Raw genomic sequence first — 20,683 nt, forward strand, 5'->3', positions numbered from 1 at the left:
AAAACATTGGGGTAACAATTTAAATATAAGAATAATTCTTAGATCCAAGAGGAGGAGAAATTATTTTACATAGAGGGTTGCTTAGCCTTTGGAATTCTCTATCGCACAGAGTGATGGAAGCTCATTTCTGGAGTATGCTTGAAGTGGAGATTGATATTCCAATGGCATAAAGAAGTGGGGACAGGGTGAGTTGAACGGACAGAATATCTCAGTGGGTTGAATAAGGTACTCCTGTTCCTGGTTTCAATGTTCCTATGTGCCTCTAACTCACCTAGTGAAGACTATTCCTTTATTCACCCAGTGCGGGCCATTTCTCAGCTTGCATAGTGAGGGCCATTCCTCTAACTCACCCAGTAATGAAGGAACATAGAACAAACTCACTCAGTAAACACCTTCCTCTAACTCACCCAGTAATGAAGATTCCTAACTCACCCATTGTGAAACATTCCTCTAACTCACCCAGTGAGGAACATTCCTCTAACCTACCTGATAAGTATCCTGCTTTAAATCTTTTGGACCTCTTGCTCTAAATCGCTTAGTGAAGATCATTCCCCTAATAAACCGGCAAGAATGATTCCTCTAATCTACTGACTGAAGATCATCCCCCAACTCACCCAGTAAAGACAATCCCCCTAATTCACACAGTGAAGACCTTTCCCTTAACTTACCACTGAGGGCCATTCTCCCTACTCACCCAATGAAAACCATTCCCCTAATTCATCCATTGAAGACTATCTTCTAAGGTACACATTGAATGTCATCCCCTTAACTCATCCATTGAAGATCGTCACCCTACCTCACACATTGAATATGATCCCTTTAACCTATCCAATGAAGACCATGCATCTAATGTACCCAATGAATATCATTACTGTAACTCACCCATTGACGATCCTTCACTTAGCTCACTGGTAGGACATATGCGTTCTGAAACATCCATCAAGGCCCTCTATAATCCTAATTCACCTACTGAAGCTTCTAGGTGTCAAGTCATAACTTTGGGAAAAAAAACCATAGGTCCACTTTACATTGTTGCCCCTTTACGCCTCTCTGTGTGTTGTGTATCAAGTTAATCCTTATTGCAGGCCCACCTTTCCGTGAGGATCGGTCTCACCGTTGGCCTCTACAGCCTCTGGAAAGCAGGTCACAATTAATGTATTTTGTATCACAGCCATTTGGATTGAATAGGTTATTGCAAATGGGGTCTGACCAGTACACCATAACCTTTAGTATAACCTGTATTGACCATTAGTGTATTGTTCCAGCCAGACTCCAGACAGAATTGCACTTCATACACAGAATAGTAACGTTTCCTTCATTCCAACTTGACCCTTCAGGAGTCAGGCTCCACATGAACCTCCTCCCTCAGCACAATATTATTCCTCTACCTCTCATCACTTTAACTCGCCTCACCTTGGAGGCATCAATGAAAGTTTGGTTACCTCCTCCCTCTGGTACTGAGTTCTACATTCTAACCATTCATTAAAGAAAGACATTGCTCCTGAAATCCCTGTGGGATTTATTATCGTCACTGATGTGAATGTATTGGCTCATAGTTTTCCGCAAATAGAAATTATTTTCTCTGCATCGTCCCTGTCAGGCCAGTGCTCAGCCTTCGCCTCTGTACTGGAGAGATCCCACTCTGTTCTGTCTTTCCTAACCCTAAAGTTATCAACTCTCTTCCTTTTATACCTTTCTCAGTGCTTCTACATCCTTTTCACAGTGTGGAGACAGGACCATTCTTAAAGAAACGCATTCCTCTATTGTTCAGACGCTGACTGGGATGAGTCACTAACTGCTGTCTGATGTTGGTCCTGCTGTTATTCAACTGCTCACTCCACCCTTTCCCAACCATCTATCATGTATTTAGCACTGTTAAGTCTGAATCCCCTGCTGATTACACAACTGATCTGTATCTTCCAGCTAATATTCAGTTTTCTTCAGGCCCAGAACAAGCAGAATTTAATAAGTCTTCATGCAAGAGGCTTTTTAGCTAAAGTTAAATCACTTTGACAAGTTTTTGACTTGATAAGGAGGTTGATAGGTAGTGGAAGTCAAGGAGCAAGGATAACTGATGTGGACACAAATCAGAAGGACATTCATTGTCGCGAAGTCCCATACTAGGGTTGTGACAATTCACACGATTTACCAATGACTTAGCACTATCGAGTCACAGATTTAGAGCCATCCACTCAAGATTGAGGTTGAGACAAAGGTTGGTGGTACAGTTAGCGTTGTAAACATACAGTGACAGGAATTAGATTAAGTGAGCGAATTAAGCCATATTAGCTAGATACCAGAACAGGTAAATATGAGATTATTCACTTTAGAGCAACAAAGACAGGCCCCAGTATTAATCAAATAGTAAAAAGCTAGGGAAGATATTTTGGAATGCATGTACACAGATCTTTCATAAGTAATAAGGAGCTGCAAAATTTAATTAAAAAGGTTGACGCAGAATTGGCCTTTGTGATTAGAAGACTAGCAAATACAGGAATATAAATGTCACTAAATCCCTGTTGAGTCGACGTTTAAAAAATATGGGTACAGTTCTGTACATTGTACCTTGGAAAAGATATATTAGCTTTGGAAGGAGATCAATGCAAATTCATTAGAATGTTACAGCAGTCCAATGTCAAATTATCAGTAATTACAGACAAAGGTATGTATTCCCTGGAATACAATAGATGAAGGTTAAACAGTGATTTGATTCAACGTTTTTTTTAAAAACGGTTATTGAAAGAATTGATAAGAGAACATGGCAGGAAAGATTTTATGTTGCTGCGAGTTGATGGAGTGGGATGATAATGTTGGGTAAGAGACAATATCAGAGACAAGCTATTCAGGTGAATTAACAACATTTTGTAAATAAAGGAATGTGCGAAACCCTTACAAAAAAAGTGGTTGATGCAAGTTCAGTTAATGATTTCAAATCTGAGACCCGTGTGCTTTTTAGTGGACACAGCGACAAAAGTAGATCCAGCTAAGGCTGGTGGTTGCAGCTAAAATATAGGTAGGTCATGGTTTGGTGGAATAGCAAAGCTCAGTTGGTTGTCTACATTGGTCACGTTCCAATAAAGAATAAACAATTCCTCAGGAGTGAGGCTTGGATCTAGTTGACATAGTTCCACAACACAAACTAGTGGATAGATTTCTTGTGGTGCTAACCTCAGACAAGAGATCCTGGTTCAAGTCCCACCTACTCCAGAGGCATGTAATAACATCTCTGAACAGGTTGGTTAGAAAACAGATACATAAAACAGCGGATACCTGGGAGTGAGTTAAAGGCTGGAAAGACCACGACTGCAAGACAGAGAGAGTAAAAGGTTATGTTTTTGCTTTATTAAAGGTCATTCTTTCACCACACCCCCATACAACACAACAATAGAAGCATCAGATAGCATCCCTGGTGGCACAGCAGCCAGGAATATATGTTAAACTATGTACAGTACATATCATTATGTTATTTACAATACAAACAACATTCTCTTAATTACACGTGTGGGGAGAAAAAATTCAACATATATACACATTTATATACGTATAAATATTTTGATTTTATGGGGTTAGGAGCGGGATTAATTACAAAGTCGGCATTTAAAATGGATAAATCGAGGACCTGAAAAAATTAACGCTTTTTTGTTTAAATCTCCTTGTTAAATATATACACAGAACAACATCAACCAGTACAATCACTTCCTCCAACATTATTCTGGCAGTGGTTACTATAGCAACAGAGATTATAGTCACATCATACAAACGTTAAAATCATGTTGAGGCATGCCTGTGTTTTTTTTGTTTTGTTTGTTTCAAATTTTAAAACGTTATTTGTTTATGTATGGCTATCGATTGTCGACTCGGAACTGCGTCGACTTTTTTTCTTTCGTTTACTTTCTTTTCACTTTTGAATTTGTTTTGTTTTGTTTTTTTTTGTTTTGTTGTTGTTTGTTGTGTGTATGTTTATAGCTATCGGAATGCCCCGTAAGTCAACGGGAGAAGGCGGCTATGACTCCGGGCTGTTCTTCCAGCTCTCTGCCCCGTTTCTGAAGGCTATGGATCGAAAGATGGGCGAGTGTGAATTGGCGAATTTAAGAAAATATAAGTCGTCCCCAACCCGCCCCCGCTCAGCCCTCCCGCAAACAGCCACCCACCCAGCCAACCCAAACCAACCTTCTTCCTCTTCCAACCTCGGCACCAAACATATGATGGAACAAACAGAGGTGTTTCTGCGAGTGTTGGGCGGTTTTAGGGCGTGGTTTGCAGTGGCGGTGGAGATGGTTGGATTGGGTGAGGGATGGAATGGGGAATGCAAGTGTTTGAGTTGGGAAGTGATAGAGGGTGACAATAGAAAACTTTGTCCAAGCCGTCTTATGTATCTCAATAAAGGGAGCTCCGGTGTGGCCTGTCTGTTCATTGTCGAGTTTTAGCGGTGGTATGTTTATCTCTTGGGACTGGTTTTTAGCTGGCAGGAGCTGTCAGGGATCCCCAGCCCTTGACCCTGATACCACCCACCTCAAACAATCAAATACCTCACTGCCACCCAACGAGGTACCATCTAAAAGTGCTGATGATTGTCTTAATATTGCAATATTTCTTTTTGGTATTAAAGGCCAGAGATGAGTGGACACCAGTGGCCCACCTGCTCTCATCTTCTCACGCCTCCACCCCCACCCCTACCCCAACCCAGGACTACCGCCTGTGGACTTCAAAAATACCCAATACCAAGTGGGTAGTGGGACCTGATGGGTGGTAGTTTGATGTCCCTATCTAGGTATAATTTTAACTCCCCTCTGGTATCTGGAGGCTGAAAATGAGAACTGGCAGGTTAGATTGAAATTTCCCCTGTTATCCTCCAGCCGTTTTTTGAAAATTATATCTAAGGACATTATACTCACTTCAAAAGTTGGAGTACAAACCCCATCTCTGTACACAATGTCCTTTGGGAGCTGTAGGATTGAGCATTTATCCAGCTATGGTTGGGGGGGGGCTGCTGCTGTACCTAGTACAGCCCCTCTCCCCAGGTCTTTCAGCCACCTCCTGCTAGATACTATCTTTGTCCCATTTCCTGGCAGCTGCTACTTTTGTGACCACCACCTTCTCAAAAGGGTCACTCAACAAATTCTACTTGTGCCAGCAATGTCGCGATCCCAACATTTCACTCTTAATTAAAGTTTTCACTTGTAGGTTTGGACTGTGATGGACAAATGTCTTCAAATTCCTTGGACTGTTGAGGATAAAGAGCTGAAAATGTGTTGCTGGAAAAGCGCAGCAGGTCAGGCAGCATCCAAGGAGCAGGAGAATCGACGTTTCGGGCATGAGCCATTCTTCATGCCTGACCTGCTGCGCTTTTCCAGCAACACATTTTCAGCTCTGATCTCCAGCATCTGCAGTCCTCACTTTTTCCCTATTGAGGATAAAGCTGATTTCTGGATTTTGACAATGGGAATAACTTGGGACTTGCTTCCAGGACTTTTCTGGGCTTGAGATCTGATCTCAGGATGTCAACTTTGAGGTGAAGTGATGGCTGTCAGTGTTGCCCCTCAATGAGGGTACAGGTCTGAGGGTGCTTGACAGAAAAAAAGCTGGAGGGTCTATAGACTCTACTGCTGTCCCTCAGGTTGCCAACTCTCACTGGATATACATTCCAAGTGGTTTCATTAAATAACTTTCTGCCCCCCACCACCTCTGTCTTTGGTTAAATTTGTGACCTTCCCACACCAAGTGGAAACTGAACTTGAAAGTGGAAGTTTTCTTCATTGCATAATTGGGTGGCTTCTGGCTCTCAGATAGCCTTCTCCCACAACACATGCAGGAAAGTGAAGACCACAATCAGATCAGCTAAGATCTTATGAATGGCGGAGCAGTCCTGAGGGGCTGAATGGGCTATTCTTATTTTCTATGCTTTTAAAGAGAACTGTCCAGCAAAAGCAAAAAAATGCTTTACTGCCTCTTTACTGTCTTTCTCTTAGGAATTTGTCCTCAGCTGTATCCTCCAGATTTATCTTCTCTTCCAAGAGATTTCCAGGCAATCTTGAGTGGTTGCAACCCTAGGGAGCCCTCATTGAAGTATAAACAGGATGCTTCCTGTTTTGCTGTAGGAGCACCTCCCTGTTCTCCATCTAATGCCCATAAATTGCTCTTCAGACATTCCTTATCCTTTGCTCTGTGGTATTTCTTTCACTTCAATGAGTATCAGCTTCCCATTTTTAACTTAGGCTGAAGGATAGTAGAGGCCGGTTCCAGAGGTCTGGCCACAAGTGCTTGGGCTCACTGAATAACAAGCAGGACGAATGGATCAAAGAACCTGCCCAATTCTCTTCACGAGAAGTGTCTATTGCCATGACAGCACGCTCCATACAATGCTTTCACCAGCGGAATAAGGCAAACGTGGTGCTAAAAGGAATAAGCTGGTGCATTACTCTGGCAGAGAATGCAAAGCTGCTTGGCTTGGGAACGCATCGGCCCCATTTGGACACTGCCTTCAATGGGTTGGCTTATTGATTGTCAGTCGCATTTATTCTTTGACAAGGTAGCTCTACGCTGTGATCCAAATGGGAGAGAGGAAGGATTTTGGGAGATGTCCATTGGATCACACATAGGAAATCCATGACACATCATCTCTCATGCCAAACACATGGCTGCCTGTGCATAGTCAGAACGGCAGTGTCAATGTAACATGTTGAAGGTCAGCGCACAGGTCCATCCTTGGGGTGCAGCTGGTGATGGAACTGGGGGAATCACAGACACTCATTTCTATGTCTCCTCCCCCCATCCCAAAAGTTTTTTCAATGGTCTCCCGCTCTTACTTCATTCCTGTCTATTCCTGAAGGCACTGACCCCTGCTGGGACACTGATCCAAGAGACCAGATCAACCCTGATTTCACCCGCCCAGTGCAAACTGCTTGCTTCATGAACCCCCTACTCGCAGCCTCAAAGCCACATTCTTGTTGGATTGGCTAAGGCAGCGACTGCAGCTGGCTCTATTTGGATTTAAAGAGCACTGCAGCTTTCAGCAAGGCATCCTTCCCTCCCCCCCCCCCCCCCCACTGCACAAGAAACTCCCACAGTTGCATAACCCTCCCAGCACTGTCCCTCCCAGCTGTGGGAAGCTTCCTTTCAATTGCTGCCAGGGAGACAGACAGTTAACCTGAGTAACCTGAGCACTCCCGTGTCAGCTTCAGGCACAAAGTGGGGGGTCAAATCCAGGATCTTTCCATGCTTTAGAGCTGAATAGAGCAGCAATCGGGGTGGGACGGAGAGGGGGGGGGGGGGGGGGGGTTGGGATTGTTGTTGACTGAAGTGAGACTTGTGAGCTAGGTTGAGTGGAAGGAAGAGTGGAATGGCAGTGTGAATCAGAGGTTTTCAAAGTTTGGTTCATGGCACTTTAAAACACTTTTCAGATTGTTGACGCAATTTGACATACCCAGAGCTGCCTGTTGTGCAATGAACAGTCAAAGAAAACCATCAGCCTTGTCCTCTGGCCTGTGAGCAGTGATTAAAAATGATGACTTAGCTCCATCAATGAGATGGAGCTGAAATGATAGGGTCTGAATTGGTTAGTGTTACCTCCCACTCAATGTGAGATGGAGATCAATGTGTTCTTTTTTAAAGTATTTTTTGACACAATACCATCACTGTGAACTTCCCAGCTTGCAAGCCATGTCTTTCTGTGTACCTGTTGGAGGGGAAGGGTGATGTATTGTGGGCTGGTTTGGTGCTTTGGAACTGGTCAGGGTGAAACAGAGGAGTGGGAGGGCTGGGATAGTCTGCAAGTGTCAGGTTACACTGGTAGGAGAAAGGAATGGGTTACACTGCATCATCAAAGAACAACTTCCTAAAGTGCTAGGGAAGCAAGGAATCTTTGGGGAGGAGGAACTGAAGGAAACTGGTATTTAAAAATAAAAGATGGTGGAAAAATGAATGGGGATGCAAGCTGAAAATCTATTTTGGAATAGTCCTGTCAGACTAGGGATGGAGGCCCAGAACAAAGGGGCACAGAGTTGAGGAGGAATATCTGCATTCAGGAGATGATGAACCTGTGGAATACTCTACTACAGAAGGCTGTGAATGAAAAGTCACTGAATACATTTAAGAAAGAAATAGATAGATTTCTAGAAGCTAAATGTATCAAGGGTTATGGAGAGGGAACAGGAGTATGGTGTTGAGATACAAGATCAGCCATGATCATATTGAATAGTGGAGTAATCTCAAAGGGCCAAATTATGTTGCTTTTTCTATTTCCAAATTTCCGTCAATGTTCTGGCAACTCTGAAATCAAAGATTAATCTCCATGCTGTGAAAAATGTTGGAGTAAAATTATTGAGGGATTGAGATGAATTGATTTCATTTTCTTTGAAGAGTTGAATTTATTAATTAAAAGGTATTGGAAATGGAATAGTGATGGCTGATTTATTGGGTCTGGAATAAAAATATTCATGAAGACACCCAATCTTGGGTCAAAGCAACCAGCACTGATTTCCAAATGGAAGAACGAGTGACATAAGAGGAAGAGTTTTTTTTGTTCTGCAGTCTGGTGAAATACTGTTAGGGAGGAATTCAGATGAAAGCTTTCAGTTCTCTCACGGTACACACAAAAACATAAATTGTTGGAGAAACTCAGCAGGTATGGCAGCGTCTGTGGCGAGAAAACGGAGTTAACATTTCAGATCCAGTGACCCATCTTCAGAAACTCTGTTAAGACCGCTTTCTCTCCACAGATGCTATCACCAAGACTGTAGGTGAATTAGTATGTGACTGCTACTACCAACTCTTCACGTTAGTTAGAGATGAACTGTTATTAATCAGTCAATTGGAGATCGGCTAATCTTATTTGAACCTTGGGTCAAGTCAAGTGTAAATGCTTCACTGAATCATCAGGTCAATTATAGAGTGACAACATTGACCAAATGCTTTGATAAATTAGAAGCCAAATGCTCTTACCAGATCTTTGGGTTAAGAAGAGACTAACATCTGATAGCATGACCTTGAGTCAATTAGAGGCCAATTATTCTTAACAGACCTTCAGGTTAATTGCAGCTGCTCAGAGCAATTGGAGTTGAAGTATTTTCGTTAGCTCTTAGATTAATTAGCATGTAATTATTCTCATGAAGTAACAAACCAATTAGCTTGGAACTGGTGTCAAATCGGAGATCACTTCGGGGTTAACTGCTCTTATTGGATCTTCAGGTAAATCAGAAGATAATGTTGCATCATACATTCAGGTCAGTTAGTGCTGCATCATATACTCAGGTCAATTAGAGAGTCACTGCTTTCACAGATATCGGGTCAATGAGAGGTTAACTGCTCTTACCAGAACCTCAGGCCATTCAGAAACTAACATTGCCCTGCGATCCGCAAGTCAAAGATAGAGATTAGATGGGCTGACATTCCTCTTTATTTAAGCAAAGGGTGACATGTGTAGCCCTGTGACTTTCAAAGTCTGCTCCACATGTCCACTCAGCTTTGCCTACAGTAAAAGAATATGGCTATTTTTGTCAGGTCAAATGTGTTTTGCTGTATGGCACACAGGACACGAGAGGACTTGCTCAATCCCACTGTTACCTTTATGCCACCAGATTTTACTCCAACACCATGTCCCACATTTCAAAGGAAAGTTATATATCAAAGTGACGGCTATTATGACCACCATTTTGGATTTCCTGGAGCAACCGGAGATTAGTTGGATTGGGCTGATTGGTGAGGACAGTTGGAAAAGCTTATGTTCCCTTGAGTATAGAAGATCTAGTCAAGGCGTTTAGAATGGTTAAGGGAGTTGATTCCTCGACGGCAAAGGGTCCCAAACCTAACATGTGAGCTAGGCCATTTAGGAGAGAATTCAAGAAATGTTTCTCAAAGCCATGGTGTTGTGGCAATCCCCCCTCAGAAAAATCTGTTGAGTTTGGGGCTCAAGTACTATTTTCTAGGCTGTGATTGAGATTCCTTATTAGGTAGGAGCATGAAGGGTTATGGAGCAAAAAGAAGTAAGTGGATTCAGGGCTCAATCAGCCTTGTGCTAATGAATGGTAGAATAGGTTCAAGGGGCCGAATAGCCTTCTGCCTTTCCATTCATCCTGTGTTCTGAATGTGGAGAGCTATCTACCTCCAACAAAATGGGCCGCCAGTTTAATCTGACTTGCAAGCAAAGAATTCACAGTGAAGGTAAGGATTCATTAAGGATCCTAATCCTTGAACATGTATTTTGATGAGGGTAGTAGGTGTTGAGGATGGGGATGCAGCGATGAGTGGTCAGGGACAGAGCAGTAGAGTTGTCAGCAGACAGACGGATAATTGTCAAGGGATGAAATATACTTTTAAAAAAAAAATTGTCAACCTGGCCTGATGGCTTTTTAACGGGTTATGCTTATTTACTTCAGTTGACTAAGGGTCTGACTCCCCAAACTCCCAGCCCACCTAAAGTGAACACATTTCTTTAGACTGTTTAAAATATCCCAGAGTTTTCCTTCATTCAGATTGTTTTAAAATAAGAGAACAAAACACTGAACAACATTGCTCACAGAACAAATCAAACGTTGCGAATGAATGACCCTACCTTAACGGTGACCCACTACGTGATACTCGCGAATTAACATGGTTTCCCCTTTTCCCCTCCCTCCCTTTCCCCTCCCCACGCCCCGTGACTGGCTTGTGTACGCTTAAGTTGCTGTGATATCCTACACTTAACCATCTCTGGGTGGGGGGGTGGGGGTAAATGATTTACCGTTTAAGAAAGAAATTATTATTAATAAATTGGTTAAATACATTTTCAGTGACCAGCAGCCAATGGTAACCTCTACGCAAGCAAGTGTCACATTCAAAGAGACAGGGAAACAAGCGAGCAATTCCCAGTTTGAAATCCTTAAGAGTGCGATTGGAAGGTTGCAGCAAAGTGGCTGCTCTCAATATTGCCAGTGCCCCGATTGATCCACCTCACCAATCCACACATCAACTCTCCCTTCACTTGATAAGATTAATGGCCAAAATTTGAAAGGATTCTGTCCTACAATTCATGCGTGGAACTCATGAATGACCAGTGCAGAACTGTGTCTTGTTCTTGGGGAACTGCATTCTCTTTATGCTTTTCTTACTCCACTCACTCTACTGTATGACCTCTCTTGAAGGCTCAAATCACAGATGCTCACAAATACCTCTATCGGGGGGGCAGCCACAGTGGGTGAGCCTTGCTAATCAATGCAGACTATACAGAAATGAAATCAGGAAATACAATCATAGCCCGAGTCTATTTCTTGGCCCCACCGAACACTGGTGTCGGCTGTGGCTCTCACCTCTGAATCAGTGTATTGGAGGTTCATACCCCAATCCAGAGATTTGATCCAGGTAATCTTGGTTGACACTGACACTGCAAGACTGAAGGAGACCTATATTGTCAGAAGTGCCATCTTTCAGGTTAAGGCATTAAACTGAAACTTTACCTGTCTTCTCAGGAGGAATCAAAAGAATATCAATATTTTGAAGAAGACCATGAGTTATTGTTCCTAGTGTTCTGGTCAATATTTTCCCTCAACTAACAGATATCTGATCAATAGCACATGGCTGTTTGTGGGTGCTAGCTGTCTTCAAGTTGTCAACTGCATACCTTGCATTGGAACTGCAAATGCACTTTAAAAGCTTTGGCACTTGCCGAGACAGTGAGTGTTGCAATAGAAATGAAAGTATTTCTTCCTGTAGGTGTCACCAGCGGTGCAGACCAAGAACCATAATGGATACTCTTCCTCCTCAATACCACTGTAGGCCTGCAATGCTTAAAGCTAAAACTCCCACTCACAAGGTATAAATCAAGAGACTGACTATGACTCTATGACTCTGTCTCAGAAGTTGCTGGTCAGTGATCAACTGTCTCTGACTATATTCACTGTGCCAGAAGATGTGGCCACAAATTAACTTCAAGAAACCTAACACCATTTTACATGAACCATATCCTTTTTTCTATGAATGGACAATGAGAAGGAGGAAATGAGAGTCTGGCAACTTACTTAGCAGTTATCTTACAGAATCATATGAAATATCATTGTTACACTCAGCCCAACATGGCTCTTGGTTGACACCAATACAGCATAAAGCTGACCCTGTGACCGATCCTGACAGTTTCCTGACCAGTGAGTTTGGTTAAAATTGACTGTTCAATTGACAGAAGAAAGGATACATTATGAGAGGGGACAAGAAACTAAGCGAGAGAGAGAGAGAGAGAGAGAGAGCGAGACAGAGACAGAAAAGAATATAGACATTCACCTTTGACATTAGGTGAATATCAGATCAGCAGCACTCTGACATTCGGAGTCATTGACAATTAAAATCAATGAATATCATGGAGGAGTATCACAGGATGGGAGTAACGAATGTCTCCCCCAGAAATTATGAGGGATACACAGTACGAGGCAAACATAGAGAGAGAGAGAGAGACAGAGAGAGAGAGAGAGAGAGAGAGAGAGAGATAAAGAAAGAAAGACCACAATCAAAAATATACTTGAATACAGAACCAAGACAACAAATCTGAGCAAAGCTTGCAATGTATTGGAACAAAAGGACAGGCCCAATTAAATCCTCTACATTCTGATACACACTCTGCTAAATTTCATTCCGTTGTATAATTTTAAAAGGGATGCAATTTAGACTGCAGAAACCAGTGAAATACTAGATGAATTCTGCACTGGTTAAAGGTGTTGGATGCCAGTACAAAGCACTGAAATTGTTACGATCTTTATGTCCTCCATTTCTACATCAAAAGCAGTCCTTTGTGGTACAGCACAGATAGAGCTCAAAGCTCCTTCTGTAATGATAAACTGCAATTTATATAAATGTAAAAACACTTAGTATAAGTTTGGATTGATTTTTGAGTTAGTAACCTGTGGGTTTTCTGAGTGTCTGGAGTTAATAATTATATTGTGTTCTGCAGCCATGGTGAGTTTTTTAAACATCTTCGAGGCTTGGCTTTAGAGAGAAAATAGCTGCATGTGCACTCCTAACTGATTTTTGTATTTATCTTAGACAGTTTTGTAACCCAACAAGGGAAATAATGGGGCCTCAAGTTTTGTTAAAGACTTCTGAAATTTGTTGAGAATTCAGGTCAAAGTTTAAATAGGGAAACTTTGGTCACAGTTTTACTTTAAATTTTGGCTGGTCCTGTGAAATCCTTGGATTTAGATGACTGCATGGACCAGTGTTCCGAGAAGGGAAGGATTAGTGCTGAGTACATTTAAACAGATGTACGATAGCTGCATGCAGTTCCAGTTGAAGTTGAAGTCACAAGTATCTTGAACCTACTGAGGTGCTAGATGCAAAGACTCTGGTAGAAATATTGTAAGAGTGGTGTTTTAGTTTTGGGTAGTATTCAAAAGCTAGTTTTATAGATTAGATTCCCTATAGTGTGGAAACAGGCCCTTCAGCCCAACCAGTCCACACCGACCCTCTGAAGAGTAACCCATCCCCCTCTGATTAATGCACCTAACACTACAGGCAATTTAGCACAGCCAATTCACCTGACCTGCACATCTTTGTGACTGTGGGAGGAAACCGGGAGAATGTGCAAACTCCACACAGACAGTTGCCTGAGGCTGGAATTGAACTTAGGACCATGGCACTGTGAGGTAGCAGTGTTAACCACTGAGCCACCGTGCCACCCCTTGTTTTGTGTCTTTTCAATTTTAATGGATGGTTTGTGATTAGTAGGTTTATACCTTTTTACTTTTGTGTTTAAAATCTTTGAATGTTGCTAAAACTGGTTTATTATTTTCCAAGTTGATTTTCTTTTGTTAATAAACTTGTATTTTATTGTTAATGCATAATCTGCAGCATTGTACGCTTATATTTCAGCAAGGGCCCACTCTGTTAAAACCAAAACAAATACAACTTTGATCTAACCAGCCAGGTTTGGGATCTGACTTGTCCAGTAATATCAAGTCGGGGGGGGGGCATCTTAGCAGGATGTTTGAATTCACTGGATTTAAGGGGGATTTGTACCTTTCTTGTTAAAATAACAGACACGGAAGGTGGTTCTGGGACATAAAGCAGGTGCGAATTACGTTGAAAGTAACTGTAAAAGCAAAATCTTGTAAGGATGAGGTGCTTCAAGTCATTCTACAATATTTAGCACTTGGAATAGACAAATCTGAAATTGGGAAGTCCCAGCTGGACTTAGATACAGTTAGAAAGTAAATACAAAAGGAATTAGAGAGAAATTTAAAGACTTGAAATGGAAAGAAGGAAGAGAAAAGAGCAGAGAGAAATTGAATTAAGAAAGTTTGAACATCAAAGAGATAAGAAAATTAGAGAACATGATGAATCAAGTGAAAACTTTAGAATAAAGAAGAAAGAAAGAGTTTGTAGCTCAAGTGACTATTCTGATTCCAGTGAGGGATTTGAATTAACCAATTAACACCACGAGGATGGTGTCAAAAGGCATTTTATCTAATTTCAGAAGGTAGCCAGACAGATGAGGTGCCAAAAGATATTCAGGGCCTTAATATCACAGAGAGCTTTGAACAGATACAGCTGTGACTGTACGTCAGTTTGTCAGTAGAACAAATTGCAGTGAATGAAGTTGTCAAATAGGTAATAATCAATGCTTATGAGTTTGTCCTGAAGCTTATCAATTAAACTTTAGGGCAGTAAAAAAGAAAGCTAATTAGATATTTGTGGAATTTACAAGGAAGAAAGGAAAGCTGTGGGCGAGATCTGATTTAGATCACTCAAGCTAGAGGAATAAAAAATAAATCTGAGAATGTAAGGAAAATTATGATCATGGAAGAATTCAGAAAAAAAAAAGCTTATTTAGATGAGTGTCAAGTCATGAAAGATCAGAGAAGCTGCAGCTCTGGCAGATACCTGCTATATCTCCCACGATTACAAATGGGGAAATGGTCAAAATCTATCTCAGGAAATTGACAAGAGTAGAAAATCTGTGGATGGAAGAAGTATTTGTTTTAGAGAAGACAAAAGGATATCAAAATTTATAAAAAGGAGACATAAAAAGTAAAGAAATTAGTGTGCTTTCACTGTAATAATACTGGACCAAAGCCAACTGCCAGAAATTGAATGTGAGAGCAATTGCAGTGTAGGAAAATCTAAGGAGTCTTCATACAAGGATGTAACAGGAAAGAATGTAGGTACTAAAACCATAGCAGTGGCAAAAAGAGATCTTTCCTTGGAATGGACTAAGAAGAGATAGATGGCTCAGGACATTCATAAAGTATATATTTCAAAGACTGACAAGGAAAATCAGATTGCTGGAGGCTCTGAATATTTTGTCTCAGAAGAGGAGGCATTTTTTAATGCTTCAAATCAAGGAGGTAAACCAAAAAATGATATTTAGGGCACTGAGCCACTGATGTTGATTGATAATGTTATTTGTCTTTCAGAGGGTTGATGAAGTAGAAGCTGTTCACTGGAGGTATACATTGAGGTTACATACCAATTTCATTATTGACTAGATAAATGGAGAAATGTCAGTCAGAGTAGTGAAACAAGTTTTCATAGAGGGAATTGATTTTATTTTGGGAAAGATCTGGCAGGTTCAAAATGATAACCTTCACCAAGCATGGTAGATCACCAATGGAAGTCAACGAAACTGAAATGATACAAAAAAACACCTGGATTGCTTCCTGACCATGTTGTGTCTCAATCTCAGGTTCATAAAATTAGACAGGAAGATAAGGATTCTATGAAACAGGGAATATTTTGAAAACTCAATTATTGGAAACTATCTGAGAAAATTTCACGAAAAAGGAAGAAGGCAAAGAGAGAAGGCTGTTATGTTTAACCCTTTGTATTGTGACGATACTGTGGTTCTCAGCAGTGTGTCTTGTTCTGGTTTATTTTAAAGAGTGATTGGGGTCAGGTGTTCAGCAGTCTATGAGAAGCTAACAACTTGAGAAGCCTTGTGTTTTTAAAAGGTTAGAACAGCAGAAGCAGCCTGAGTGGGTATGATCAAACTCTCACAGATCAAATGTTTTGAATTAGCTTTCAGCAGTTGCTGCTGTGGGCTTGAAGAAGTGGAAGCTATTTTTCTCTATCTTGATTACAGCCAAAAACTGGGGTTCTCTTCACAGGCTGCTGGGTTGCATATGAGACGAAATGTGTTTTCTGAATTTGCCTTTTTGCCAGAGAATATGTTTATGGAATATTACTATATTGGAACAGTAAATTAGTAATAGTTGCTGTACCTATTATTCTGCTAGGTTTTCCAGTACAGTTAAGTTATACTAAGTTCTTTCTTTTGTTGTATTTTATCTATGGTGTCTGAATAAATTGTATTTTTCTTAACATCAAGTAGTTTGACCAGTTGCATTGCATCTGGAACACAGCACTTTACATTTGCCTTTAAAATAAGAAAAAGTTAGGGTCTAGGCTACCTTCTTAAATATTTTGAGGGGGATCTGGTCTGGTCCACAACAGTCTTTAATAGAAATGCGACAAAGACTTAGAATTGAAAGAGTTATACCAAACAACCTACTCATAAACTGATTCAAAAAAGACACCTGGGAGTTATTACTAGAAAAACAAAGTCTTAATGAGGAAAGGTAGACCAATTCAAATACAATCCAAAAGCCAATGAGGAATGGGCAGTGATCCATCAGGTGGCAGTTCCATGAAAGCACGGGAATGTAATTTTATGAGTGGTTCAAAAATTCCAATGTTAGATCACTTGCATATTAGAAAAACACAGACTAAAATACTAAAGCATTTTTATTGGCCAGGATTTCACAAAGATATAGTCAATGTTTGTCAGACATGCCACACATGTCAAATAGTGAAGAAAACCTAGCCTTCAATTAAATAATTAATAATGCCAATACAAACTTCCAAAGAACCGTTTAACAGGGTTCTACCCCGACCCTAACTAAAACCAGGAATGGGGACCAATATCTTTTAAAGATTACAGTTATTTACATAAGATTTCCTGAAACAGTGGAAAAATTACTGTGTCAGTGCTAGTGGAAAAGTTAGTTCAATCTTTACAAGATATAGATTACCCAAAGAAATGCACGCAGAGGGTGGTTTGTCTATGGAATGAACTACCAGAGGAAGTGGTGGAGGCTAGTACAATTGCAATATTTAAAAGGCATGGATGGGTACATAAATAGGAAGGGTTTGCAGGGACTAGATTGGGCAAGTAGGACTAGATTGGGTTGGGATATCTGGTCAGCATGGGCGGGTTGGACTGAAGGGTCTGTTTCCATGCTGTGCATCTCTATGACTCTATGAATCTAAAGACAATCAGGTCAAAGCTCAAATTCAATGTCATAGAGATTTAAAGAAATGAAGAATAATTTGGGAATAAAACAATTTGCATCGTCCACAAGTGTAAGGTGCATTGGAATAATAACATCAAACCTTGAAGGCTATGGTTAGAGCTTATTCCCAAGAATGTACTAATGATCGGGATAAGGGAATTCCTTTGTTACTGTTTGCTACTAGGAACGCTCCTAATGAATCCACAGGATTTAGTCCAAAAAAAAGTTAATGAAGCAAAACTCAGAAACAATGCTTCCAATCTCTATGTCTCAAATTTCTCAGAGAAATTTAGCAACACTTGTAAATTGGGTAAAAAGAAACTGAAAGAAGCTCAACAAATATTGAAAACTAGAGCAGACACAATAGTCATAGCTTGAAATGTTTTGAGAGGCAAAATGTTAGTGTTGCTGTCTGCTTCTGGGGAATCATTAAAAACAAGGTTCATTGGCCCTTATTAAGAAGAGACTCAATGAGGCAAATTAAGTAGTGAGCAGTCAAGATAGAAGAAAGAATCAGCGAGTATGTCACGCTAATATGTTGGAAAGATATTATGATAGGGAAGGTGAAAAGTATACTTAGGGTAGTGAAGGAAGTAGGGAGTAAATAGAAAGATCAATCTATGGGAAAAGGAATCTGAAACTGAAAATTCAGAAGTTAACTTTCCAACAATCCAAATGGAAAGCACAGAGATATTTAAAAGATTAGATAGTATCATGTCTTATCTTCCAGGAAACTGTGGAGGTGACTTACAAATACAAATACAGAATTATAAATCATTTGTGGGAATATGCCAGGAACAATGGCTTTGGCTATTCATGATATTGATCTGGGAATGCCTTACTTATAAAGTAACATCCATATGGATTCAATGCAGACAGATTAGCGCACACAAGGAAAAAAAGTTTATTTATGACGTACAGTGACATTATTGAATCTGGTCAAAGTAGTCTTTATTGTGATGGTACCAAAATTGGATAGGACACAAAGATTCTGCATTGACCATCATGAAGTCAATGTGGTAAAGAAAGGGGAATCAAATCCCACACTGCAAATGGAGGATTTGAAGGACATGCCTGGTTTCACACAAAAGTTGATTTGTTAAAGGGATATTGCGTGTTCATTTAACCAAGTCAGCAAAGGCAATCTTGGCTTTTGTAACACTGCAACACAGTTTGGATAGGAGGCACTTAGTTGTGGGGTCAATAATGAGGGTCATATAATTTGAAGGTGAAGGATAAGAGGTTTAGAAGGGATTTGAAGAGAAGGTTTTACACTCAGAGGGTGCTGGGATTCTGGAATGCACCTGCCTGGGAGGGCAGTAGAGGTGGGAAACTTCACAACCCTTAAAAGTATATGGACAAGCACTTGAAATGTCATAACATTCCAGGCTATGGATCAAACACTGCGAAGTAGGATGAGTGTAGATAAGTCAGCATAGACTCGATAGGCTGAAGAGCTTGTTCTTAACTGTATGACTCCATAACTCTGTGCATGAACTTTATCAGTGCAAAGTCATGCAATTTTGAATAAAAATGCAACATCAACATTTCAACAGTTAACCAATGGAGTAATTGAAGAACTTGATAAATGTACTTTTGACATCAATGATTTGATTGTTATCCAATCCTGGGAAGAACATTTACATAATTTGATTGAGCTATTTGATTGGTTAGAAAAAAATCAACGTGGTTATAAATTTGGCCAAGAATGAATTTGTCAAGGTCAAGGCAACTTATTCATGCCATAGTATGGGATCAGACAGACTAGCACCAGGTAAAAGCACAGGCAACTTTGGACTTTCCTCTGCCTAAGATGAAATGTGAAATTTTACTTTATGTTGGCAGGTCTTTTGCAAGTTGTTCTGAACTTCATCACAGTCATTGTACCTTCAACAAACTTGTTGAAAAAAAGGCAGAAAATTTGAATGGACTGAAGAGTGTTGAAAGCTGTACTAACAACACCACCAGTTTTAGACATGCTGAGTTATATGAAACTTTCCACACTGGTTGTTGATGCCATTGACATTGGTGTGGGAGTTGTTTTATTGCAAGATGACGAATGGAGACTGAATGGTCTATCAGTTATTTTATGAAGAAATTGACTGCATATCAGCTAAATATTCAACCAGTAGCAAACAGCCATTAACTTGAGTTGGATTTGTATTATTTGGAGATATACGTGACTAATAATGTGGTTATTTACAATTGCCTCAAGCCTTTCATTTACTTATAAAAATTCAAGGACAGGAATTTATCAGTATTTCGATGGAGCTTAATACTCCAATCATATAATTTCAAAATCATTTATGCACCTGGTGAAGAAAATGTAATTGAAGTGCTTTATTAAAAGCACATGTTCCAGAAAATGTGAAAAATGATTGCTGTATAACTCAATGTATAATTAACATTAAAGTGTAATTAGTCCATCATAAACTTTGTGGTAAGATATGTTTGATGAACAGCAAAAAAAGCTTCTTTAAGATACATTTTTATTCTTCTTTGAGGGAAGACGTGATGCAATCTGTATGATTTATAAGTATAAATATTAATATCATTTAGTGTAAATTTGGGTTTAGTTTTTGAGTTGGTAACCGATGGGTTTTCCAGAGTTAATAATAACTTGTGAGTGTTTCTGTAGCTGTGGTGATTTCATTTAAAACTTGTTTCTTCAAGGATTCTTTGCCTTAAATTGGAATTTCCAAGTTTTCCGCTCCTCTGCTGATAGAAGAGTTTCTCCCTATCTCTTCTATCCAGGCTCCTCGGGACAATGAGTGTCTCTATTAAATCTCCTCTCAATCTTTTTTCTTCTGTGGAGAATAGCTGCAACTCCTACAATTTATACCCATAATGGAAGCCCTCATCCCTGGAATCATTTTTGTAAATCCTTTCTGTACTTTCTCTATAGGTGTTCATCTCCTTCCTAAAATGCAGTGTCTAGAATTCGATTCAATACTCCAGTTGGGACCAAATGAGCATTTTAAAAATGTACATTAGAGCTTTCTTGCTTTCATACTTGGTCTGTATAAAGTCCAGAACCTATATGCATTTTTAATTGTTTTCTCAACCTGCACTGCCACCTTTAATGATTTGTGTGCAATCTCCAAATGTCCTACCATTTTCTGCATTTCCTTTATAATTGAACCCTCTCTTTTATATTGCCTCTTCTTGTTCTGAATAAATCTCCCTCTACAATGCAGATGAAACAATTTCAGAAATGGTCCGGCACCAGTTACATACAGAGTAAAGCTCCTCCTCTACCATCTCAAAAACACTCCCATAATATTTTCAGTCTAGGTTTGATACAGAGATTAATTCCCCTACACACAGCCTCTCAGATAAGCCTAGGTTAAGTGCAACACATGTTATGTATGGAATAAATCTCTCCATAGCTTCATTCAACATTCCCAGAGCAGGTACGGCACAGGTTTGGTACAGTG

At 40.2% G+C, this 20,683-nt stretch overlaps 1 protein-coding gene across 9 annotated transcripts in view; it reads right to left on the reverse strand.

The window, feature by feature from the left end:
- The window catches only part of LOC140455148 (ras/Rap GTPase-activating protein SynGAP-like), a 1,171,996-nt gene that overhangs the window by 275,281 nt on the left and 876,032 nt on the right, over positions 1-20,683 (reverse strand). The window contains exon 19 of one of the 9 annotated variants that reach the window (XM_072549841.1): positions 3,321-4,050. The exons of the other annotated variants lie outside the window; for them this stretch is intronic. Within the exon in view, the coding sequence (XP_072405942.1) occupies positions 3,967-4,050 (84 nt within the window). The 3' untranslated portion in view covers positions 3,321-3,966. Of the gene's footprint in view, positions 1-3,320; positions 4,051-20,683 lie in introns of those variants that run through there. 9 annotated transcript variants of the gene reach the window in all.

The sequence above is a fragment of the Chiloscyllium punctatum genome, chromosome 30 (genome assembly GCF_047496795.1).
Source record: "Chiloscyllium punctatum isolate Juve2018m chromosome 30, sChiPun1.3, whole genome shotgun sequence".
Classification (NCBI taxonomy): Eukaryota; Metazoa; Chordata; class Chondrichthyes; order Orectolobiformes; family Hemiscylliidae; genus Chiloscyllium; species Chiloscyllium punctatum.